Here is a 20,156-nt window from a genome sequence, read left to right as displayed (position 1 = left end):
AGCTGCTACCTTGATGCGGTGGTCGGGCTTGTCTATCGTGATGACCCAACCGAGTTATGTTGGCTGGAACATATGTTCCTGTAGGTTCTACCATGCCACGCAAGTCGATTGGAGAACGGTAAGACTAAAAGCAGCAACTCAAGGTCTGAGGGCGAAGTCATACTGCTGACTGTAGAGGGGTGTGACATCAGTAAGGTGTTTCCCTCGGACAACCAACATCTGCAGCGATGCTGCCTTCTCACAAGGAAGGAAGGGGTTAGAAAAGGTCGACCCTAAAAATGTTACACCTCACGCATTTCCGTCTCCGGCGGTAGGGCTCTTTGAAGAACGGAGCTAACATGTTAAAAACCTCCCACAAAAAAGGCCGTGCGCGACCGGCCCCTAGCAGTTGTCCCTTGGGCTCTGAGGTCACGCTCCCAGGTCGTTAAGGCCAACATTAATCCAAGTTCCTTTTCAGGTTCCTCAAGAAATACCCGTCCACGGTGTGGGCAGCCGGGAAGTGACACCAGCCCTCATACTCGTAACAGCACACTGACTGAATATACAACAGATACATATACATATATATATATTGCTTGACGATTAGCATTTTTGAAGAAAACAAAAGTGAATGCAACAATAAAATATAAACGTAGAAATGATTAGAAATAAAAGTTGACATTAATCATAATAATAATGACAATGTATGATATATTGTATTAACAATAACAAAACAAATATACACTTAAACTATTATATATAATAAATACAAACATGTATAGATTATATACAACATCAATTTTAACAGCATAACATAAGTGGACAGTAAATATAGATAGATAGATAGATATTTAATTTTAAAAAAATAATAAAAACGAAATAAATTACAGTAATATTGTAATAAGAATTAACATAAAACCATGAATGCATAAGTTAACTAACTAATAAACATTAGTATTTAATCCTATTGGTAAATGTTGTTACTCTAGAGAGTCTATTAATATTACTACTACTACTACTAATAGTAATAATAATAGTAACTATGGTAACAACAAGTGGAATATATATATATGGTACTCTTTGAATGGAATAAGGATAATAGATTGTTCCTGTGAATAAATAATACACTAAACATAAATACGTGAAGGTGTTAAAAATAGGTAAACTTTTTTTGTTGGTTATTTACGAATGAATGAATACAAGCATTATTTATTGTTATAGATTGTTTGTTGCTGTCTGTTTTTTTCTTGAACGAGTTTGACGAATTGAAACTGGTGATTGTTTAGCTTGAGATGATTTCGATACTACTGATCTATTATTATTATTATTATTATTAGTAGTAGTAGTAGTAGTGGTCTTTAATTTCGACTTATTAGTGATTTTAGAAGTTGATATTTTTTCTTCAATTGGTTGACTTATTTCTGAAGAAGTAGTTATTAACTTACGAGAACGAAGAACACGTCTTTTTGGTGAAACATTAGCTATATTATCAACAGGCGTAACAGAAATTCGTTTAATATGTCGTGAATTTGTTTTAACCTTCAATGTTGTAATATTTTTAGATTCATTAGTTGAAGCAGATTTTGAAGATGAAGTAGTTGGAAGTAGTTTTGATTTTGAAGTGATTAGCTGTTTACGGTTTCGCGGATTATTTGTCATGGTACCATTTTTCTTTTTTTCCTCACCAGATTGGTTTTTCACGGGTAAAGATCTTTCTTCATTTTGTGTGTGTTCAGATGTTATACATTTAATATCCAACTGATCAATTCTACTCCGTAGACGTTTGGCCAATGGAATACTAGAAGAGACTCTACGCACTTCAGCTAGTCTCTTTATAGATCTTTTTGAGGTGTTGTTTGCAGACTTCGTTGCATTGACCGAATGATTGAGCAGAGGATCAGGAAACTGCGAATCCTTGGTGAAAACGCGCTTCTTGGTTTTTGACCTAGTTTTCGACGGTTGTATGGCAACCTCATTATTCGATTGAGATACAACTTTTCTAGAGGATGTTTTCATCACGGAACTCTTACCGGAACTGCCTTTAGTGGCAGATTCATTGATCAAAGGGTCCGGTGCTTTAACTGCACGTCGAGTACGACTAGATGACAAGCATTCGATACTTGACGGGATCCTTCTATTACGGAGACGGCTTGCGACAGGAACAACAGAATCAGACTCACGATCCTTAGACGTGTTCGAGCTAAAGGATACCGTAGGATGTGAGTTCTCAATAAAACCCATTTTCAAAAGTGCAGATTGATCACATGAATTTGACGTATCATTAGGAGTCAACCGAGATGTAAATGTGAGAGTCTTACCTTTCCGAGAATGATTTTCCATCACATTATGCGGGAACGGAACAACCACTTCAGTGAGTTCTTTCAACATCCGTTTATCCAGAGACTTTCCTACACTCATTGAACGATCTGAAAGAGAATCACGATACTGTGAATCCATGGTGGAAACGTTCCTCTTGGTTTTTGACCTAGTTTTCGACGGCTGTACGGTGACTTCATTAGTCGATTGAGATGAAAATTTTCCAGGTAATTTTTTCAAAATGGAACAATCAGAGTTAGCAGATTTATCGACTGAAGACTTCGCTATTTTAACAACACGACGCGTACGAATGGATGAAAGAGACTCAACGACAACGTCAGAACATTTTCTCATAGAACACTTGTTAACCACGCAATTATAATCAAAACCACATTGACATGCAGAGAGCAAACAACGACACGATTTACAATGCCTACGAGACAATGACGTAACACCAGAAAGTTTCCGTGAACAACAATGCACTTTAACACTAGGTTCCTCAATAAACAGTTTACTAACACCAGATATACGAGGTGTTTGCACAGGCTTCGGAGTTCTCATCAACTTCCTAACACCAGTCAAACCAGATTCCTTTCGTGGAGACAACAAACTCTTCTCAGGTGTAACTGATTCCTCCTCTGTCAAGTTGGTCGGTGGCACTGATGAGGGTCGACTACGACGTCTCTTCACACTAGGTTCATCGACAAACAGTTCACTAACACCAGATATACGAGGTGTTTGCACAGGCTTCGGAGTTCTCATCAACTTCCTAACACCAGTCAAACCAGATTCCTTTCGTGGAGACAACAAACTCTTCTCAGGTGTAACTGATTCCTCCTCTGTCAAGTTGGTCGGTGGCACTGATGAGGGTCGACCACGACGTCTCTTCACACTAGGTTCATCGACAAACAGTTCACTAACACCAGATATACGAGGTGTTTGCACAGGCTTCGGAGTTCTCATCAACTTCCTAACACCAGTCAAACCAGATTCCTTTCGTGGAGACAACAAACTCTTCTCAGGTGTAACTGATTCCTCCTCTGTCAAGTTGGTCGGTGGCACTGATGAGGGTCGACCACGACGTCTCTTCACACTAGGTTCATCGACAAACAGTTCACTAACACCAGATATACGAGGTGTTTGCACAGGCTTCGGAGTTCTCATCAACTTCCTAACACCAGTCAAACCAGATTCCTTTCGTGGAGACAACAAACTCTTCTCAGGTGTAACTGATTCCTCCTCTGTCAAGTTGGTCAGTGGCACTGATGAGGGTCGACTACGACGTCTCTTCACACTAGGTTCATCGACAAACAGTTCACTAACACCAGATATACGAGGTGTTTGCACAGGCTTCGGAGTTCTCATCAACTTCCTAACACCAGTCAAACCAGATTCCTTTCGTGGAGACAACAAACTCTTCTCAGGTGTAACTGATTCCTCCTCTGTCAAGTTGGTCGGTGGCACTGATGAGGGTCGACCACGACGTCTCTTCACACTAGGTTCATCGACAAACAGTTCACTAACACCAGATATACGAGGTGTTTGCACAGGCTTCGGAGTTCTCATCAACTTCCTAACACCAGTCAAACCAGATTCCTTTCGTGGAGACAACAAACTCTTCTCAGGTGTAACTGATTCCTCCTCTGTCAAGTTGGTCGGTGGCACTGATGAGGGTCGACTACGACGTCTCTTCACACTAGGTTCATCGACAAACAGTTCACTAACACCAGATATACGAGGTGTTTGCACAGGCTTCGGAGTTCTCATCAACTTCCTAACACCAGTCAAACCAGATTCCTTTCGTGGAGACAACAAACTCTTCTCAGGTGTAACTGACTCCTCCTCTGTCAAGTTGGTCGGTGGCACTGATGAGGGTCGACCACGACGTCTCTTCACACTAGGTTCATCGACAAACAGTTCACTAACACCAGATATACGAGGTGTTTGCACAGGCTTCGGAGTTCTCATCAACTTCCTAACACCAGTCAAACCAGATTCCTTTCGTGGAGACAACAAACTCTTCTCAGGTGTAACTGATTCCTCCTCTGTCAAGTTGGTCGGTGGCACTGATGAGGGTCGACTACGACGTCTCTTCACACTAGGTTCATCGACAAACAGTTCACTAACACCAGATATACGAGGTGTTTGCACAGGCTTCGGAGTTCTCATCAACTTCCTAACACCAGTCAAACCAGATTCCTTTCGTGGAGACAACAAACTCTTCTCAGGTGTAACTGATTCCTCCTCTGTCAAGTTGGTCAGTGGCACTGATGAGGGTCGACTACGACGTCTCTTCACACTAGGTTCATCGACAAACAGTTCACTAACACCAGATATACGAGGTGTTTGCACAGGCTTCGGAGTTCTCATCAACTTCCTAACACCAGTCAAACCAGATTCCTTTCGTGGAGACAACAAACTCTTCTCAGGTGTAACTGATTCCTCCTCTGTCAAGTTGGTCGGTGGCACTGATGAGGGTCGACTACGACGTCTCTTCACACTAGGTTCATCGACAAACAGTTCACTAACACCAGATATACGAGGTGTTTGCACAGGCTTCGGAGTTCTCATCAACTTCCTAACACCAGTCAAACCAGATTCCTTTCGTGGAGACAACAAACTCTTCTCAGGTGTAACTGATTCCTCCTCTGTCAAGTTGGTCGGTGGCACTGATGAGGGTCGACCACGACGTCTCTTCACACTAGGTTCATCGACAAACAGTTCACTAACACCAGATATACGAGGTGTTTGCACAGGCTTCGGAGTTCTCATCAACTTCCTAACACCAGTCAAACCAGATTCCTTTCGTGGAGACAACAAACTCTTCTCAGGTGTAACTGATTCCTCCTCTGTCAAGTTGGTCGGTGGCACTGATGAGGGTCGACTACGACGTCTCTTCACACTAGGTTCATCGACAAACAGTTCACTAACACCAGATATACGAGGTGTTTGCACAGGCTTCGGAGTTCTCATCAACTTCCTAACACCAGTCAAACCAGATTCCTTTCGTGGAGACAACAAACTCTTCTCAGGTGTAACTGACTCCTCCTCTGTCAAGTTGGTCGGTGGCACTGATGAGGGTCGACCACGACGTCTCTTCACACTAGGTTCATCGACAAACAGTTCACTAACACCAGATATACGAGGTGTTTGCACAGGCTTCGGAGTTCTCATCAACTTCCTAACACCAGTCAAACCAGATTCCTTTCGTGGAGACAACAAACTCTTCTCAGGTGTAACTGATTCCTCCTCTGTCAAGTTGGTCGGTGGCACTGATGAGGGTCGACTACGACGTCTCTTCACACTAGGTTCATCGACAAACAGTTCACTAACACCAGATATACGAGGTGTTTGCACAGGCTTCGGAGTTCTCATCAACTTCCTAACACCAGTCAAACCAGATTCCTTTCGTGGAGACAACAAACTCTTCTCAGGTGTAACTGATTCCTCCTCTGTCAAGTTGGTCAGTGGCACTGATGAGGGTCGACTACGACGTCTCTTCACACTAGGTTCATCGACAAACAGTTCACTAACACCAGATATACGAGGTGTTTGCACAGGCTTCGGAGTTCTCATCAACTTCCTAACACCAGTCAAACCAGATTCCTTTCGTGGAGACAACAAACTCTTCTCAGGTGTAACTGATTCCTCCTCTGTCAAGTTGGTCAGTGGCACTGATGAGGGTCGACTACGACGTCTCTTCACACTAGGTTCATCGACAAACAGTTCACTAACACCAGATATACGAGGTGTTTGCACAGGCTTCGGAGTTCTCATCAACTTCCTAACACCAGTCAAACCAGATTCCTTTCGTGGAGACAACAAACTCTTCTCAGGTGTAACTGATTCCTCCTCTGTCAAGTTGGTCGGTGGCACTGATGAGGGTCGACTACGACGTCTCTTCACACTAGGTTCATCGACAAACAGTTCACTAACACCAGATATACGAGGTGTTTGCACAGGCTTCGGAGTTCTCATCAACTTCCTAACACCAGTCAAACCAGATTCCTTTCGTGGAGACAACAAACTCTTCTCAGGTGTAACTGATTCCTCCTCTGTCAAGTTGGTCGGTGGCACTGATGAGGGTCGACCACGACGTCTCTTCACACTAGGTTCATCGACAAACAGTTCACTAACACCAGATATACGAGGTGTTTGCACAGGCTTCGGAGTTCTCATCAACTTCCTAACACCAGTCAAACCAGATTCCTTTCGTGGAGACAACAAACTCTTCTCAGGTGTAACTGATTCCTCCTCTGTCAAGTTGGTCGGTGGCACTGATGAGGGTCGACTACGACGTCTCTTCACACTAGGTTCATCGACAAACAGTTCACTAACACCAGATATACGAGGTGTTTGCACAGGCTTCGGAGTTCTCATCAACTTCCTAACACCAGTCAAACCAGATTCCTTTCGTGGAGACAACAAACTCTTCTCAGGTGTAACTGACTCCTCCTCTGTCAAGTTGGTCGGTGGCACTGATGAGGGTCGACCACGACGTCTCTTCACACTAGGTTCATCGACAAACAGTTCACTAACACCAGATATACGAGGTGTTTGCACAGGCTTCGGAGTTCTCATCAACTTCCTAACACCAGTCAAACCAGATTCCTTTCGTGGAGACAACAAACTCTTCTCAGGTGTAACTGATTCCTCCTCTGTCAAGTTGGTCGGTGGCACTGATGAGGGTCGACTACGACGTCTCTTCACACTAGGTTCATCGACAAACAGTTCACTAACACCAGATATACGAGGTGTTTGCACAGGCTTCGGAGTTCTCATCAACTTCCTAACACCAGTCAAACCAGATTCCTTTCGTGGAGACAACAAACTCTTCTCAGGTGTAACTGATTCCTCCTCTGTCAAGTTGGTCAGTGGCACTGATGAGGGTCGACTACGACGTCTCTTCACACTAGGTTCATCGACAAACAGTTCACTAACACCAGATATACGAGGTGTTTGCACAGGCTTCGGAGTTCTCATCAACTTCCTAACACCAGTCAAACCAGATTCCTTTCGTGGAGACAACAAACTCTTCTCAGGTGTAACTGATTCCTCCTCTGTCAAGTTGGTCGGTGGCACTGATGAGGGTCGACCACGACGTCTCTTCACACTAGGTTCATCGACAAACAGTTCACTAACACCAGATATACGAGGTGTTTGCACAGGCTTCGGAGTTCTCATCAACTTCCTAACACCAGTCAAACCAGATTCCTTTCGTGGAGACAACAAACTCTTCTCAGGTGTAACTGATTCCTCCTCTGTCAAGTTGGTCGGTGGCACTGATGAGGGTCGACTACGACGTCTCTTCACACTAGGTTCATCGACAAACAGTTCACTAACACCAGATATACGAGGTGTTTGCACAGGCTTCGGAGTTCTCATCAACTTCCTAACACCAGTCAAACCAGATTCCTTTCGTGGAGACAACAAACTCTTCTCAGGTGTAACTGATTCCTCCTCTGTCAAGTTGGTCGGTGGCACTGATGAGGGTCGACCACGACGTCTCTTCACACTAGGTTCATCGACAAACAGTTCACTAACACCAGATATACGAGGTGTTTGCACAGGCTTCGGAGTTCTCATCAACTTCCTAACACCAGTCAAACCAGATTCCTTTCGTGGAGACAACAAACTCTTCTCAGGTGTAACTGATTCCTCCTCTGTCAAGTTGGTCGGTGGCACTGATGAGGGTCGACTACGACGTCTCTTCACACTAGGTTCATCAACAAACAGTTCACTAACACCAGATATACGAGGTGTTTGCACAGGCTTCGGAGTTCTCATCAACTTCCTAACACCAGTCAAACCAGATTCCTTTCGTGGAGACAACAAACTCTTCTCAGGTGTAACTGATTCCTCCTCTGTCAAGTTGGTCGGTGGCACTGATGAGGGTCGACTACGACGTCTCTTCACACTAGGTTCATCGACAAACAGTTCACTAACACCAGATATACGAGGTGTTTGCACAGGCTTCGGAGTTCTCATCAACTTCCTAACACCAGTCAAACCAGATTCCTTTCGTGGAGACAACAAACTCTTCTCAGGTGTAACTGATTCCTCCTCTGTCAAGTTGGTCGGTGGCACTGATGAGGGTCGACCACGACGTCTCTTCACACTAGGTTCATCGACAAACAGTTCACTAACACCAGATATACGAGGTGTTTGCACAGGCTTCGGAGTTCTCATCAACTTCCTAACACCAGTCAAACCAGATTCCTTTCGTGGAGACAACAAACTCTTCTCAGGTGTAACTGATTCCTCCTCTGTCAAGTTGGTCGGTGGCACTGATGAGGGTCGACCACGACGTCTCTTCACACTAGGTTCATCGACAAACAGTTCACTAACACCAGATATACGAGGTGTTTGCACAGGCTTCGGAGTTCTCATCAACTTCCTAACACCAGTCAAACCAGATTCCTTTCGTGGAGACAACAAACTCTTCTCAGGTGTAACTGATTCCTCCTCTGTCAAGTTGGTCGATGGCACTGGAGATGTTCCTTTATTTTGTTTGTCTTCCTGTATAATATTTAGCAAGCTATGAGGAACACTCGAGTATAGTTTGTTGTAGTTGTTATTATTATAAGTTTTTGCACCGTAGGTATGGAAGCTTTTCGACTTTTTTTCCTGAATTTTAGGATTATGTTCGTTTGTTGATTTGTTTTTTCTATTTTGTTTGGTTGATACAGGACTAGTTGGTGGGACCCTCGGTGACGGTGTTTTACTTGTTTTCTCTAGGAACCCAAGTGAATGTCTTTTGAAATTTTTTCGGCTGACTGAGGATTTTTTTATTGGAGCAGAGTAAGCTGCGGAAGTCACTGGGAAATTAGCGAAACTTTCATGAGCACAACTAATATCAGTACTCAAGGAATTTAGAAGATTAGTGTCTGGTGTTGGAGGGAGAGAGATGACTGCAGAAACTCGATTATGTGTTACACTGTAATTTGGAGATTCACATGTTTTTGAGAAATCTGATAAATGCGATACTTCTGACAATTTGGAATCAAATGGTGTAGCTGAGTGCCCAACAACTGAAGTGACTTGTAAACTATGGTTTGCTGGGGTACTGTGACTTATTTTGACTAGTGGAGTTTCACCTCGCTTAACCGGAGTAGACGGGGGAAGAGATTTATCAAATCGTTCAGGGCTTAAGGGTGGGCCGAATGAAACCCCCCTCCGACGTTTAGGAGCAAGCATGTCCTCTGCAACTGGATAAGTTTTACCGGATATGGTACGTTTCCTATTACGGCTAATCAATTCTTGTTCTGTTTCTGGTGAATATGCTATGCTAATTTTCTGCGATGACTTTGCAGACAATTTCCTCGCAATCCTCAGGGAATTCGGTGATGTGGGCAACTCTGGAATATATTCACGGGAACCTTCTGTGGGATGATCAAGGCATTTATCGTAACAAGATTGGTTTTCTTGTTCATTAGATGGTGATCTCTTGCTTTCAATCACCTGCTGCTTTACATAACTTAATTCATCATAAAACTGATTAATTTTGCAAAGGTTGGATTGGTTAGATGATTCATTTAAGATGAGAAGCTTATGGAAACTCTTTCTAAAACCGGGTGAACGTTTATTTTCGTTTGGTGTGAAGTTGAAGTGATCATTAGATAAAGTAGATGTAATAATCGGAGTGTGAATACGGTTTTGTGACCTCACTTTGATAGATGACAAAACACTGCTCGAGGGATGGAATGTTGTATCTGGCAAGTCAGGAACGACAGACGACTTTGTTTGATTTGATTTAGAAACACTCACATCCGTACAGCTATAACCCTTACCATCACCTACACTTTTTTTATTAAACTCGACATTTTCTGCTTGCAATACAGGTAGCTGCTTTGACTGTGATGAATTCGGTTCGTGTCGGAGTACTTGGATTATTGGTGGGGTAGCTGGTTGACGAGGAGGAACTGGACCATAACGTTCGTTGGTCCCTAGGGTTCTTTTCGGAGTCACAGACCTCTGTCGAGGGGAGCGAGTTTTAGGATTAACTAATATTTTTCTAGGAGTGGTACGTTTGGATGGATGAACAACAGGTAGAGAAGTTGGAGTTATAACCTCTTCTTTGTTATAGTGTTTTGGTGTTTTACTGGACGTTTCGTATAAATAATTATCTGTTGTTGTCTTTCGACTCTGAAATTAGGGTAAACAAATTGCAACGCACATATTATATTATTATATTAGCAAGAATATTTTTGTTATTATTACTTCCCGAATGAGAGGAAACTTCCATAAAAACATGTTAACTAGGTGAAAGTTTGTTACTCATGCGCATAAACTAAATTTGCTTATTTCACAAGGTTGAAAGAGTAACACAAACTTGCTACCAATTAGACTGCTGTATTTAACAGTTATTTCCACAAGTCATAATGACAGTTAATCAAATTGTCAACTTGTCTGAACCCTGTATCGCAGGGTAGGATTCAGATAAATGATGTGATTGAAAACCACAACTTCCGTAACTAGAAATGTGCCGTTAAGTTTTATTTAAACGTTTTAAGAATCAACTCTTCAAAATAAGTTTACGTATTTTGATGTGCTCATCTGAAAGGTCACTATACTACACTGAAGAGAAACTAATGTGTTTAATCAAAATTATAAACACGTCAGCAAATGAGTGAAGTATTAAACCAGGTGTATAACTTAGAAAATTGGAATTATTTGTGCAACTGTGACATGTTTTTTAATGTCACGGAGATTCGCTATTTCGAGAAAACTACTCGGGGATATTACACCATTTTAAGTCTTAAACAGTTTGTGAGTCTACAAGCTATATATTACATTATAGTCTATTTAGCCTTTGCTATTTAGAACCAAGTCGTGCCTTTTGAAACTGAGAACACTCAACACTCCATAAAGTATTGCCTGTATTTTTCCAATAAGTATCATGAAATGTTACTATCCACATAGAACTAGACTAAACAATTACATCATTCAGGAATTATATTTCAGCATAAGCGAATTACTTCCGAATTCGTTAAGCATAAGTGCATTCGCCAAACTCCACTGTGAATCATAAACACATGGTAAGACCAGAGTAAAAGAATTATACATATATATCACAGATTGAAATCATGAGTCAATTGAAGCTAGAACATCATGGAAAACCTGGAAGCACTGGACGGCCGTTTCGTCCTAGTGTGGGGCTCCTCAGAAGTGCGCGTCCACGATCCTGCACCTCGCGAGACTCGAACCCAGGCCCTATCAGTCTTGCGCCAGGCGCTTAACCAACTAGACCACTGAGCCGGCATCCAACGGTGTTAATGTCTAACTTCAATCTGTGAAATTTCTAAAATCTCCACAAAACCCATTCTGATAATAAATATCTGCTCATTAGTGACTGACTTCAAGAAATACTCCTGGAGTTCTAGTGAGAAGTCGTTACCAGTGGAGTTCAACCAGGTCTGTTGTGAGATAGGAACTCACTAAAAACAATGGTGTACGGTGGCGCAACTTCGTGGATTGGTTGAATTTAGACATTAACACCGTTGGATGCCGGCTCAGTGGTCTAGTTGGTTAAGCGCCTGGCGCGAGACTGATAGGACCTGGGTTCGAATCTCGCGGGGTGCTGGACCGTAGATGCGCATTGCCGAGGAGTCTCATATACATATATCAATTTACTTTATTTATTTAAACGTAAATATTGGTACAAAGGGACACAATACTTTACATGCGCCAAACAGTAAAGAAACAAATTTGTGAAGAGATAGAGAAAAAAGAGTGAGCATAATGGAAAAATAAATAGGAATCAGTGTGAGAGAAAAAAATGATGGGAGCAATTCAGTTACGAAAAATGAAACCAGAAAGAATTCTCTCAATTCAATTTCGTCTCAAATACAGCGAAAGAAAATTACAACAGGATCGCCACCGGCTTCTGTTCTGAGTCATGTCTGAAGCCCCAACCAGGGAATCGTGAAGGACCAACAGAGGCCAGCCCTACACAGATTTCTTTCATACCACGACACCATGTCGTACATCGACCACCTTTTTTTACAACTAGTCTCAGCCTCTGGAAAAAAAAATGCGCGATATGGAATTCTCTGAGACGACATTAGTACTATATGCCCAAGTCGCCGAAGTTGGTGCCCCAAGATGGTGACACTAATTGAATTATCGTCGTTGTGCCCAAACACATGCGTTTATCCAGGAGCCCTATGGTTTGGCTTTGCTGGCGTTGGTATCGCATTAAGCGCTGAAGCCGATGCATTGCCAGTTGATTGGGTCCCCATTAACAGTCGGTTTTGTGCTGTTAGATTAAGAATTTCCATCAAAGTGAGATATTGGTGTGAGAAACCATGCTTTTCCATCATTTCCGCCTACTCTCCGACAGATTTCAGCTCAGATGCGATCAAGAATGAATTTTATTATCAGTTAAATGTGTTTCTACATAAAACGCGTTCGACAGGTATTGTAGTACTAGCCAGAGACCTGAATGCACAGATTAGGCGTCTAGACATAGAGGAGGAACGTTCGGGTGGCAGGTCGGGGGGCTTGCAGGTCTCAGGTCAGATAATGGTACCGTCTACTGCAAATCTTTTCAGACTACAACCTGTTTCTGTCTAGCACCAACTATCGGCACAGTCATCCTTGATGTGAAAACTAGCGTCATCCATCTACATCTCAAGCCTGGACTCGAAGCACAGATTGCCTACAAATGCCCTGATATGGCCGAGAGTGGGGAGAGTCCGCTCTCCCTCTCGAAATGCTCTCACATGGCCATGCGTATATAGTCTCTGCCACGGAAGTCCTACTCACTGCCTTCTCGTGGCGGGGGTGTTGTTTACGGAAATGTGAGGACGAAAAGCGAATGTCCGGTGCCTTAACCAGATTCCTAACCAATGGTGCACATGGGCTCCAGTATCCTGCGGGAACAAATGGCGTATGAACCAATTGTTGGTCACCAGCTGCCATGGGGCTGCATCTCCTTATGTTGCTCCACTCCCTTGTGGATCAGACCTTCAGGTCGAAGTAAACCACCTGCTTCGGTCTGGGCACCCGGGCAGTATCACAGCCCTCACACAAATCGAATGATTTATGTGGTGCATATGTATTTGGTGCCTCCTTGTACCAATATCTATGTGTTAAAATAAACAATAAAATAAACAGATTGATCACATCGCTATCAGTTACCGCTGGCGTGGTTATGTAATAGACTGCCGCTCCTTTTGGATTACTTATCCAGACTCCGACGATGTCCTGGTCTGTGCTTATCTTACGTTTCCGTGATCAACAAATTCATCACCCTGTACGGATTGATGTAAGCAAATTGATTGCAGCTTCTGTTGTAACTAAATATCAAACGGAGCCAGGTTTAAGGTTAGCTGTCAATTCACCGAGAAGTATAGATGAGCATTTGTCGCATTTACATCACGCCGTGAAAATGGCGAGTAAAGTTGCTTGCCGTTTCGACAAACGTCCCGCTTGTAAGCACTGAGATTTTACAGACTCCTTACAAATCGTTAAAACACGTTATTCTACTACGTCCACAGCGAGTTTGAACATAAACGAAGATAGTTACGCAACGAAATTGTGCAAAGTTTGTGTATTGACCGAGAAGCTTGGTGGTCGGAGTGTGCTAACGAGTTAAAAGCAGCAGCTACATCTGGTAACTACCGGAAGATCTTTCAACTTATCCGAGTTAATGGCAGCAAGAAGTTTGGTGTGAGTGAAATAATCTGTGAAGGTAAAAGGATACCAATTAATAACATCTACCGACGCCTTGGAAAACGGGCAGAGTTTCCCGAGGGATAGTTCTATCGGTAAGTTGCCCCAGGGACATTGATCAGATTATCCTGTCCTCCATGGTCGGTGACGACTGACCCGCCTAACGAGGCAAAAGTCCGCAAGGAAATCCAACTTTTGAATCTTTTGGTTTGCATAGGATTGATTGTAGTGATTTTGTTGGTTTGTGTGCCACACCTATCCCGAAGGTTTTCAGCAGTCTCATGGTTTCTGATATTCCTTGTGTGTACGGTAGGGTGATCCTTTTGTTGATGAAGTTGATCAAAAAGCACCAACGGCACACAGCATCAGAACCCAAGTCAAGCACAAAAATCAACAAAAGGATCACCCTACCGTACACACAAGGAATATCAGAAACCATGAGACTGCTGAAAACCTTCGGGATAGGTGTGGCACACAAACCAACAAAATCACTACAATCAATCCTATGCAAACCAAAAGATGAAATAACAAGGGAAAACAAATCAAACATCATCTACAAAATAAATTGTACCAACTGCGACAAACACTACATCGGACAAAGCGGACGCCCCCTCCACCTACGCCTACATGAACATCAATTAGCAGTCAAACGCCATGATATCTCTTCACTTATATCAATACATGTGGATAATTACGGACACTCATTCGATTGGGAAAATGTAGAAATCTTAGACAGAGGAAACTCCAAAAACACCAGAGAATTTTTAGAAGCCTGGCACTCAGGTCAATCAACAAACATATTGAAATCAATCCAATTTATCAACCAATCAGAAAAATCATGCATAAATATGGGAACAAAAATCAAACCAATGGGAGACACAACCAAAACAACGAAGTAAACAATGATAAATGTAAGGTCAACAAGAGCCAATCAACATCGAGGTGCACAGAACAAGCTGTGAAACACATATGGAGAAATTTGAACACTTCACTTCTATCTGAAGCTTGTGCTGATGATGTCGTTCAGAAGAACGATGAAAGCTCCACGACCAAACTATCCAGCTCAGAGAACAAAACTCCACCAAAATCATCCACCTGAGCTACAAATCTTCTCCACCATCTCAACGATCGTAATGTTCCTTGATATTAGGGCTGCCTTCGATTCGTTGGATAGGACTTTTTTTTGGGATTGTCTATTGAAGCGTGTCTGAAAAATTTATGAACATCATGAAAGCCCTATATACAAACATCTCAGGCAGAGTGAGGGCATACAACCACCTCTCTCCATTGTTACATTCAAGCAGTGGGGTTAGGCAAGGTTGCCCAACCTCACCATTCCTCTCCAATTTTGCTATCGATAGCGTTCTAGAAACAGCTCTGATGGATGTAGGTAATGGTGGTGTGGATCTGCTACCTGGAGAAAGACTTGTAGATCTTGAGTATGTGGATGATATTGTCTTACTGTGTGATGATACCCAAACCATACAGTCCGCACTTAATCAGTTGACAATTAGTGTCCGTAGGTATGGTCTGTGTTTCGCACCTTCGAAGTGCAAAGTACTTTTACAAGACTATCAGGACCCTGAATCTGCACTCATCTTGGATCGTTAGCAGACAGAAGTAGTCGGGAAGTTCGTGTATCTGGGTAACTGAGTAAATGCTGGTGATAGCTTGAGTGATGAGAATAATTCACGTATAGTGAAAGCCAGAGTGGCTAATGCCAATCTGGGCTATCGTTGACTCCGTCATTAGTCTGGCTTTAAAATGTCGGATCTACAATGCGTTGGTGAGTGCAGTTTTGCCGTATGCTTGTGAAACCTGGCCTCTCCGAGTCGATGATGGTAGACAACTCTGTGATCATCGTTGTCTGCAAAGGGTTGCTGACATCCAGTAGCGAAATCATGTTAGTAATGCAGAAGTTCGGCGTTTTGTATCCAAGTACACCATCTTGGAACATCGACTTCTGTGGCTTGGACACGTTTTATGAATATTGTCCCAGCGATTTCCACGCCGTGGAGTATTTGGCCACACTGAGACTGCTTGGAAAAAGTGGGTGGTCGTTGTATGAAAGAAAGCTGAATAGAACTGGCCTCTGTTGGCCATTCACGATTCCCTGGTTGGGGTCCTAAATATGATGCAGCCCTGTGGCTAGAGACGTTATCAAGCATGACTCAGAATCGAAGTCAGAAGAGATCCTGCTGTATCGTTCTTCATAAAAGTGAATGTACCTTCTTTAACTTAAATTCTTTCTGGTTCTGTTTTTGCTATTACTATTATTTCACGTCCGCACACTCATTTCTGTTCGTTGTTGTTATTATTATACGCAGTTACACTATCTCTTTACAAACTTATTGTTATTGTGTGGCGCAAATGCATTTGGCGCCCCGTTGTACTAATGTTTGTGTTCAAATAAATAAGTCTTTTATCTACTCACCGCCAAGAATGAGTGCAGATCCAGCGTCATGTGAGTCTTGGAAAAGTACTTTGCATTTAGAATGTGCAAAGCTCATGCTATACCTATGAACATTGTTTGTCAACTGGTTAAGTGAAGTTTTACCACGAATGTAGTTAAGTCTTCTTAATTCCTATACTTCATCTTTGAATTTTTCCCTTATTAGGTTAAATTATCTTTACCGTTTGTTAATAAAATAGATATGTTTTGACAAGTTTGTTTTATTTCAAATTGTATTTACATGAAACAGTACAGTACTTCTGTAAACAACTGCCGTGGACAAAACAAGATCAAGGCACCTAACCGACAAAACTCATAACTATTACATAGATGAAACTACACTTATTTAGCTAAGACGTTATGTCGCACACACCTATTTGTTAATGGCTAGCACACGACTAAGTTGGACGAAGATGGAAGGACTGTGGGTTAGCGGTGTCGGTAAGTGTGGAGTTAGAGGCTGATGTGTGCGATAAACCTGACTCATACTGGCTCTTGATAACAACTTGGAATCTACCAAGGCTGAGTAGATATATCGTTTTCGGCTACCCTTACTCTTAATTTAGAGGCGTTTTCTTACTTTCATCCTTTAAATTTACAAGTTTATTTCGAAGAAGACTTTAGTTTTCGCCACTTACTGTTACCGCTTTGTTCCCGATGTTCACTATTTCCTGTGTTGTTATGAGATATAGTAATGGATTGATACGCTGATGCTAGGCCTTATACTAACAGAATATTTAAACTGAAATTCCAACTGTACAGTTGGTTTTACCGCTAAATTCAACGGGATTAGTAGCCGAGTTTATTGGACTTATCGGAAATTAGTCAGACTGAAACACTTAGGTATGATACAAAACGCATTAAATAATGCCAATGAACGCATGTATAGTAGGACTAATGTCTAAAACAGAATGTACATGCACGAGGTTTCTCAATAATCTAGGGATTTTAAGACCATTTTAGGTAGTCAAAAACCTCAGATAAGTTCTTCAAATAACTAAATATGCACCATTTATGAAAGAGAAGATAAATGAGCCAAACCAGAATCAATATCAAACACTTATGAAGACGGTTTGTCCATAAAACTGCTGCACCAGATGAGTTACTAGTGTACAACAAATGGCCAGGAAATAAATGGATGGGAATCATCCTATTATCTACGGTAGTAGAAAGGGCATATGATGCTAAAACTACTACGAACATATTAATTTAATTCATTTTTAACCAAACAGACTCACTGATGGATAGAAAAAGCGAAACTGACGATCCCCAACAGTTAGTATGCAATTATCAGTCAAAACGCAAGCATCGTTCAACGGGAAATTATTAACTAACATTTTGTATCGTCCATCTACTCTGCTGACGGCTTGAACTAATCCATCTTTCAGTAGTTGCAGGGTACAATGAAATGGAGCGACTGTTGAGTGTTGCACACGAATGTCACAAGACTGGTTACTGCGAAAAGAGGTTGCAAGTGAATATATTATTTACCTCCCAATATCACACAAGGGCGAACACCAATCGCAAGTTAAACCATCAGTACCATCCCTACGGATGACAACTATATGTCCACTAGGATTCATACGTTTTACACGATCTTCAAATACTCTGATGGATGCAATTGAACTACTACGAATCCGCGACAGAGTCGAATTCAAATTCAGAAGCACGGTACTCGACGGCCTTCACCAAATATTATTTTAAGATAACAAAACACTCAATGGAAAAAGGGCACCAAAGCATACTTGATATATAACTGAAAGAAGTTGGGTTTAAGTTATAAATATTTACATGCCTAAATCAACACATTATCGTCTGGTGAGGACTGTATATCAATTCAATAATCCGAGCTGCTTCAATTGCCAATATCTTTCGATTGAGCTAATGTGTGCTATTTATTCGTCTTTCTGAGTGGAACAACATGTTGTGCCATCCTTCTCTGCTCTGTGCATAAGTCACATCCCATGTATTTCTAGGACGTGTCGATGATTAATTTCAAGATAATAAGGGTACAGAATCGAATACGGTCATGTCACTAAACAGCTATTACACTAATCAAACGCAGTCAAGATATATGAAGAAGTAAACGCAAAATTTACACGTGTAGTGGAGAAATAACGTCAATTGAAGCAATGAGATGGTATTTCATATGTACTTTACTACCCGGTGTTTTAACACAAATAGCCGCCCTAATGGGTTCTTTCAAGTTTAATGATTGTTCCCTGATAGTCTTTGAAACGAACCAAAAGTTTTCAAGTCTGAATGTGACTTCACAAGATATTTGATATCACTAAACCTGTAGAACCTAGGTCTAGAATGGCTAGTAGTGCACTTAACTATCGCAATAGGGTATAGATCTAGTTTAGCGTGACGTGCCTGCATAGTCAACAACATCGTACGTAGAAGTCACATAGTTGTCTGTACTGACGTGTCTCGTCGAGAAAGTCAACAACATTTGAAGAAAACCTTTGGGTTGGAAATAGAATAATACACTTGACACAATGACCTTGACGTTACACAGAGTGACTGAGCCTGCATAGCCAAGCCATGCTTTCACGATTAAATGCTCCTGCGTTCACCTTCTCCGACCTTCTATAAGTGTTCATGGACTATTATAGATCCTCTAAGTCACTGAATGTTCAGCTTCAAGGATCGTGTGGTTAGGGAGTAATATCAATACTGACATTCCTGAAACTATCATTAACATCCACTTTCTGTAGCGGCGAACGTGTTAGTAACTGTAGACCTATGGTCCACTATGATGTTAGCACTGCTCTAATAATAGACCTAATCCTAAAACTGTGGGTGATAGAGAATTTTGGTAGGTTTGGCATCTGAATCAATCGGCAAATGATTATGTTTCAAATTGATTAGCCTTTAAAAATGGTGAACGAGCCATATTGTTAGAGTTTGACCAAAATAGTAAATCAATAAGGATGGGGGGGGCAAAGAATGGTAATAAAACCTGAGAAGACAGACAGTCGCAAACAATGGAGTCAACAAAAATGACCCGCCGCTTGTGGATCAAGCAAAAGCCTACTCAAATATGATGCATGGCCCGATTCTTGCGTTGAGAACAGAAATGGGGACTCCGGACTTAGACCGTTTAGTTCCAACAAAACTAAGACCACTGAAAGGATGCTTTTGTGTTGTAGATTTTCCATATCATCTCAAAACGGTTCACACTTCTTTTAATGGGCGTAAAAATGCCCTTATTTTAGGAACCTCAACCTTCACAATCTCTCTTCTTCCAAGCATGTGGGACGTTTTGGCCACAACATTTGTGGTGAGTGATGAGTACACTTACCATGTAGTCAAATATTTTATTCTGTGTTTTAATCTGTTTTAACGACATATTGCAATTTCACACTGTGTACTCCTATTACCGGTTGTTGCTTGTGTCTCATCAAATTTCTGTACATATTGGGATTAGGAGTACTTTGTTGATAAATTTCACACTCATATCTAGCGTCGCGACACTAATGGACCCAAAAAACTTGAGAAAATCGCCGATCATCGCTGAAAATGAGAATTTTTTCAGAATATCTTGTCACCTAGTGTCAGCCATATGACTTCAGGGAAGACAGAATTTCAGTTCATTTTAATGACTTTAATTGTTAGAGAAACCTGTAGCTTGTCAAAAGATTATACATTTCCTGATAATCCGATTCTACTTTCCTCAGCAAACTAAAGAGATTGCTAAGCGATCGTTCTGAAAGTCTTGAAAGAGCAC

The 20,156-nt window shown here is 41.8% G+C and overlaps 1 protein-coding gene across 1 annotated transcript; it reads right to left on the bottom strand.

Moving 5' to 3' along the window:
* Window positions 1-680: 680 nt before the first annotated feature.
* Window positions 681-18,006, bottom strand: MS3_00010960 (uncharacterized protein; the record flags this gene model as incomplete). Its single annotated transcript, XM_051219374.1, has 3 exons — window positions 681-10,440; window positions 17,662-17,878; window positions 17,915-18,006. 3 exons carry the CDS (start codon window positions 18,004-18,006, stop codon window positions 1,195-1,197), a joined length of 9,555 nt encoding a protein of 3,184 aa, XP_051066892.1. The 3' UTR covers window positions 681-1,194.
* Window positions 18,007-20,156: the final 2,150 nt, after the last annotated feature.

This window comes from Schistosoma haematobium, chromosome 4, assembly GCF_000699445.3.
Source record: "Schistosoma haematobium chromosome 4, whole genome shotgun sequence".
Classification (NCBI taxonomy): Eukaryota; Metazoa; Platyhelminthes; class Trematoda; order Strigeidida; family Schistosomatidae; genus Schistosoma; species Schistosoma haematobium.
The sequence above is the reverse complement of the archived record's forward strand: the minus strand, read 5'-3'. Positions and strand labels throughout refer to the sequence as shown.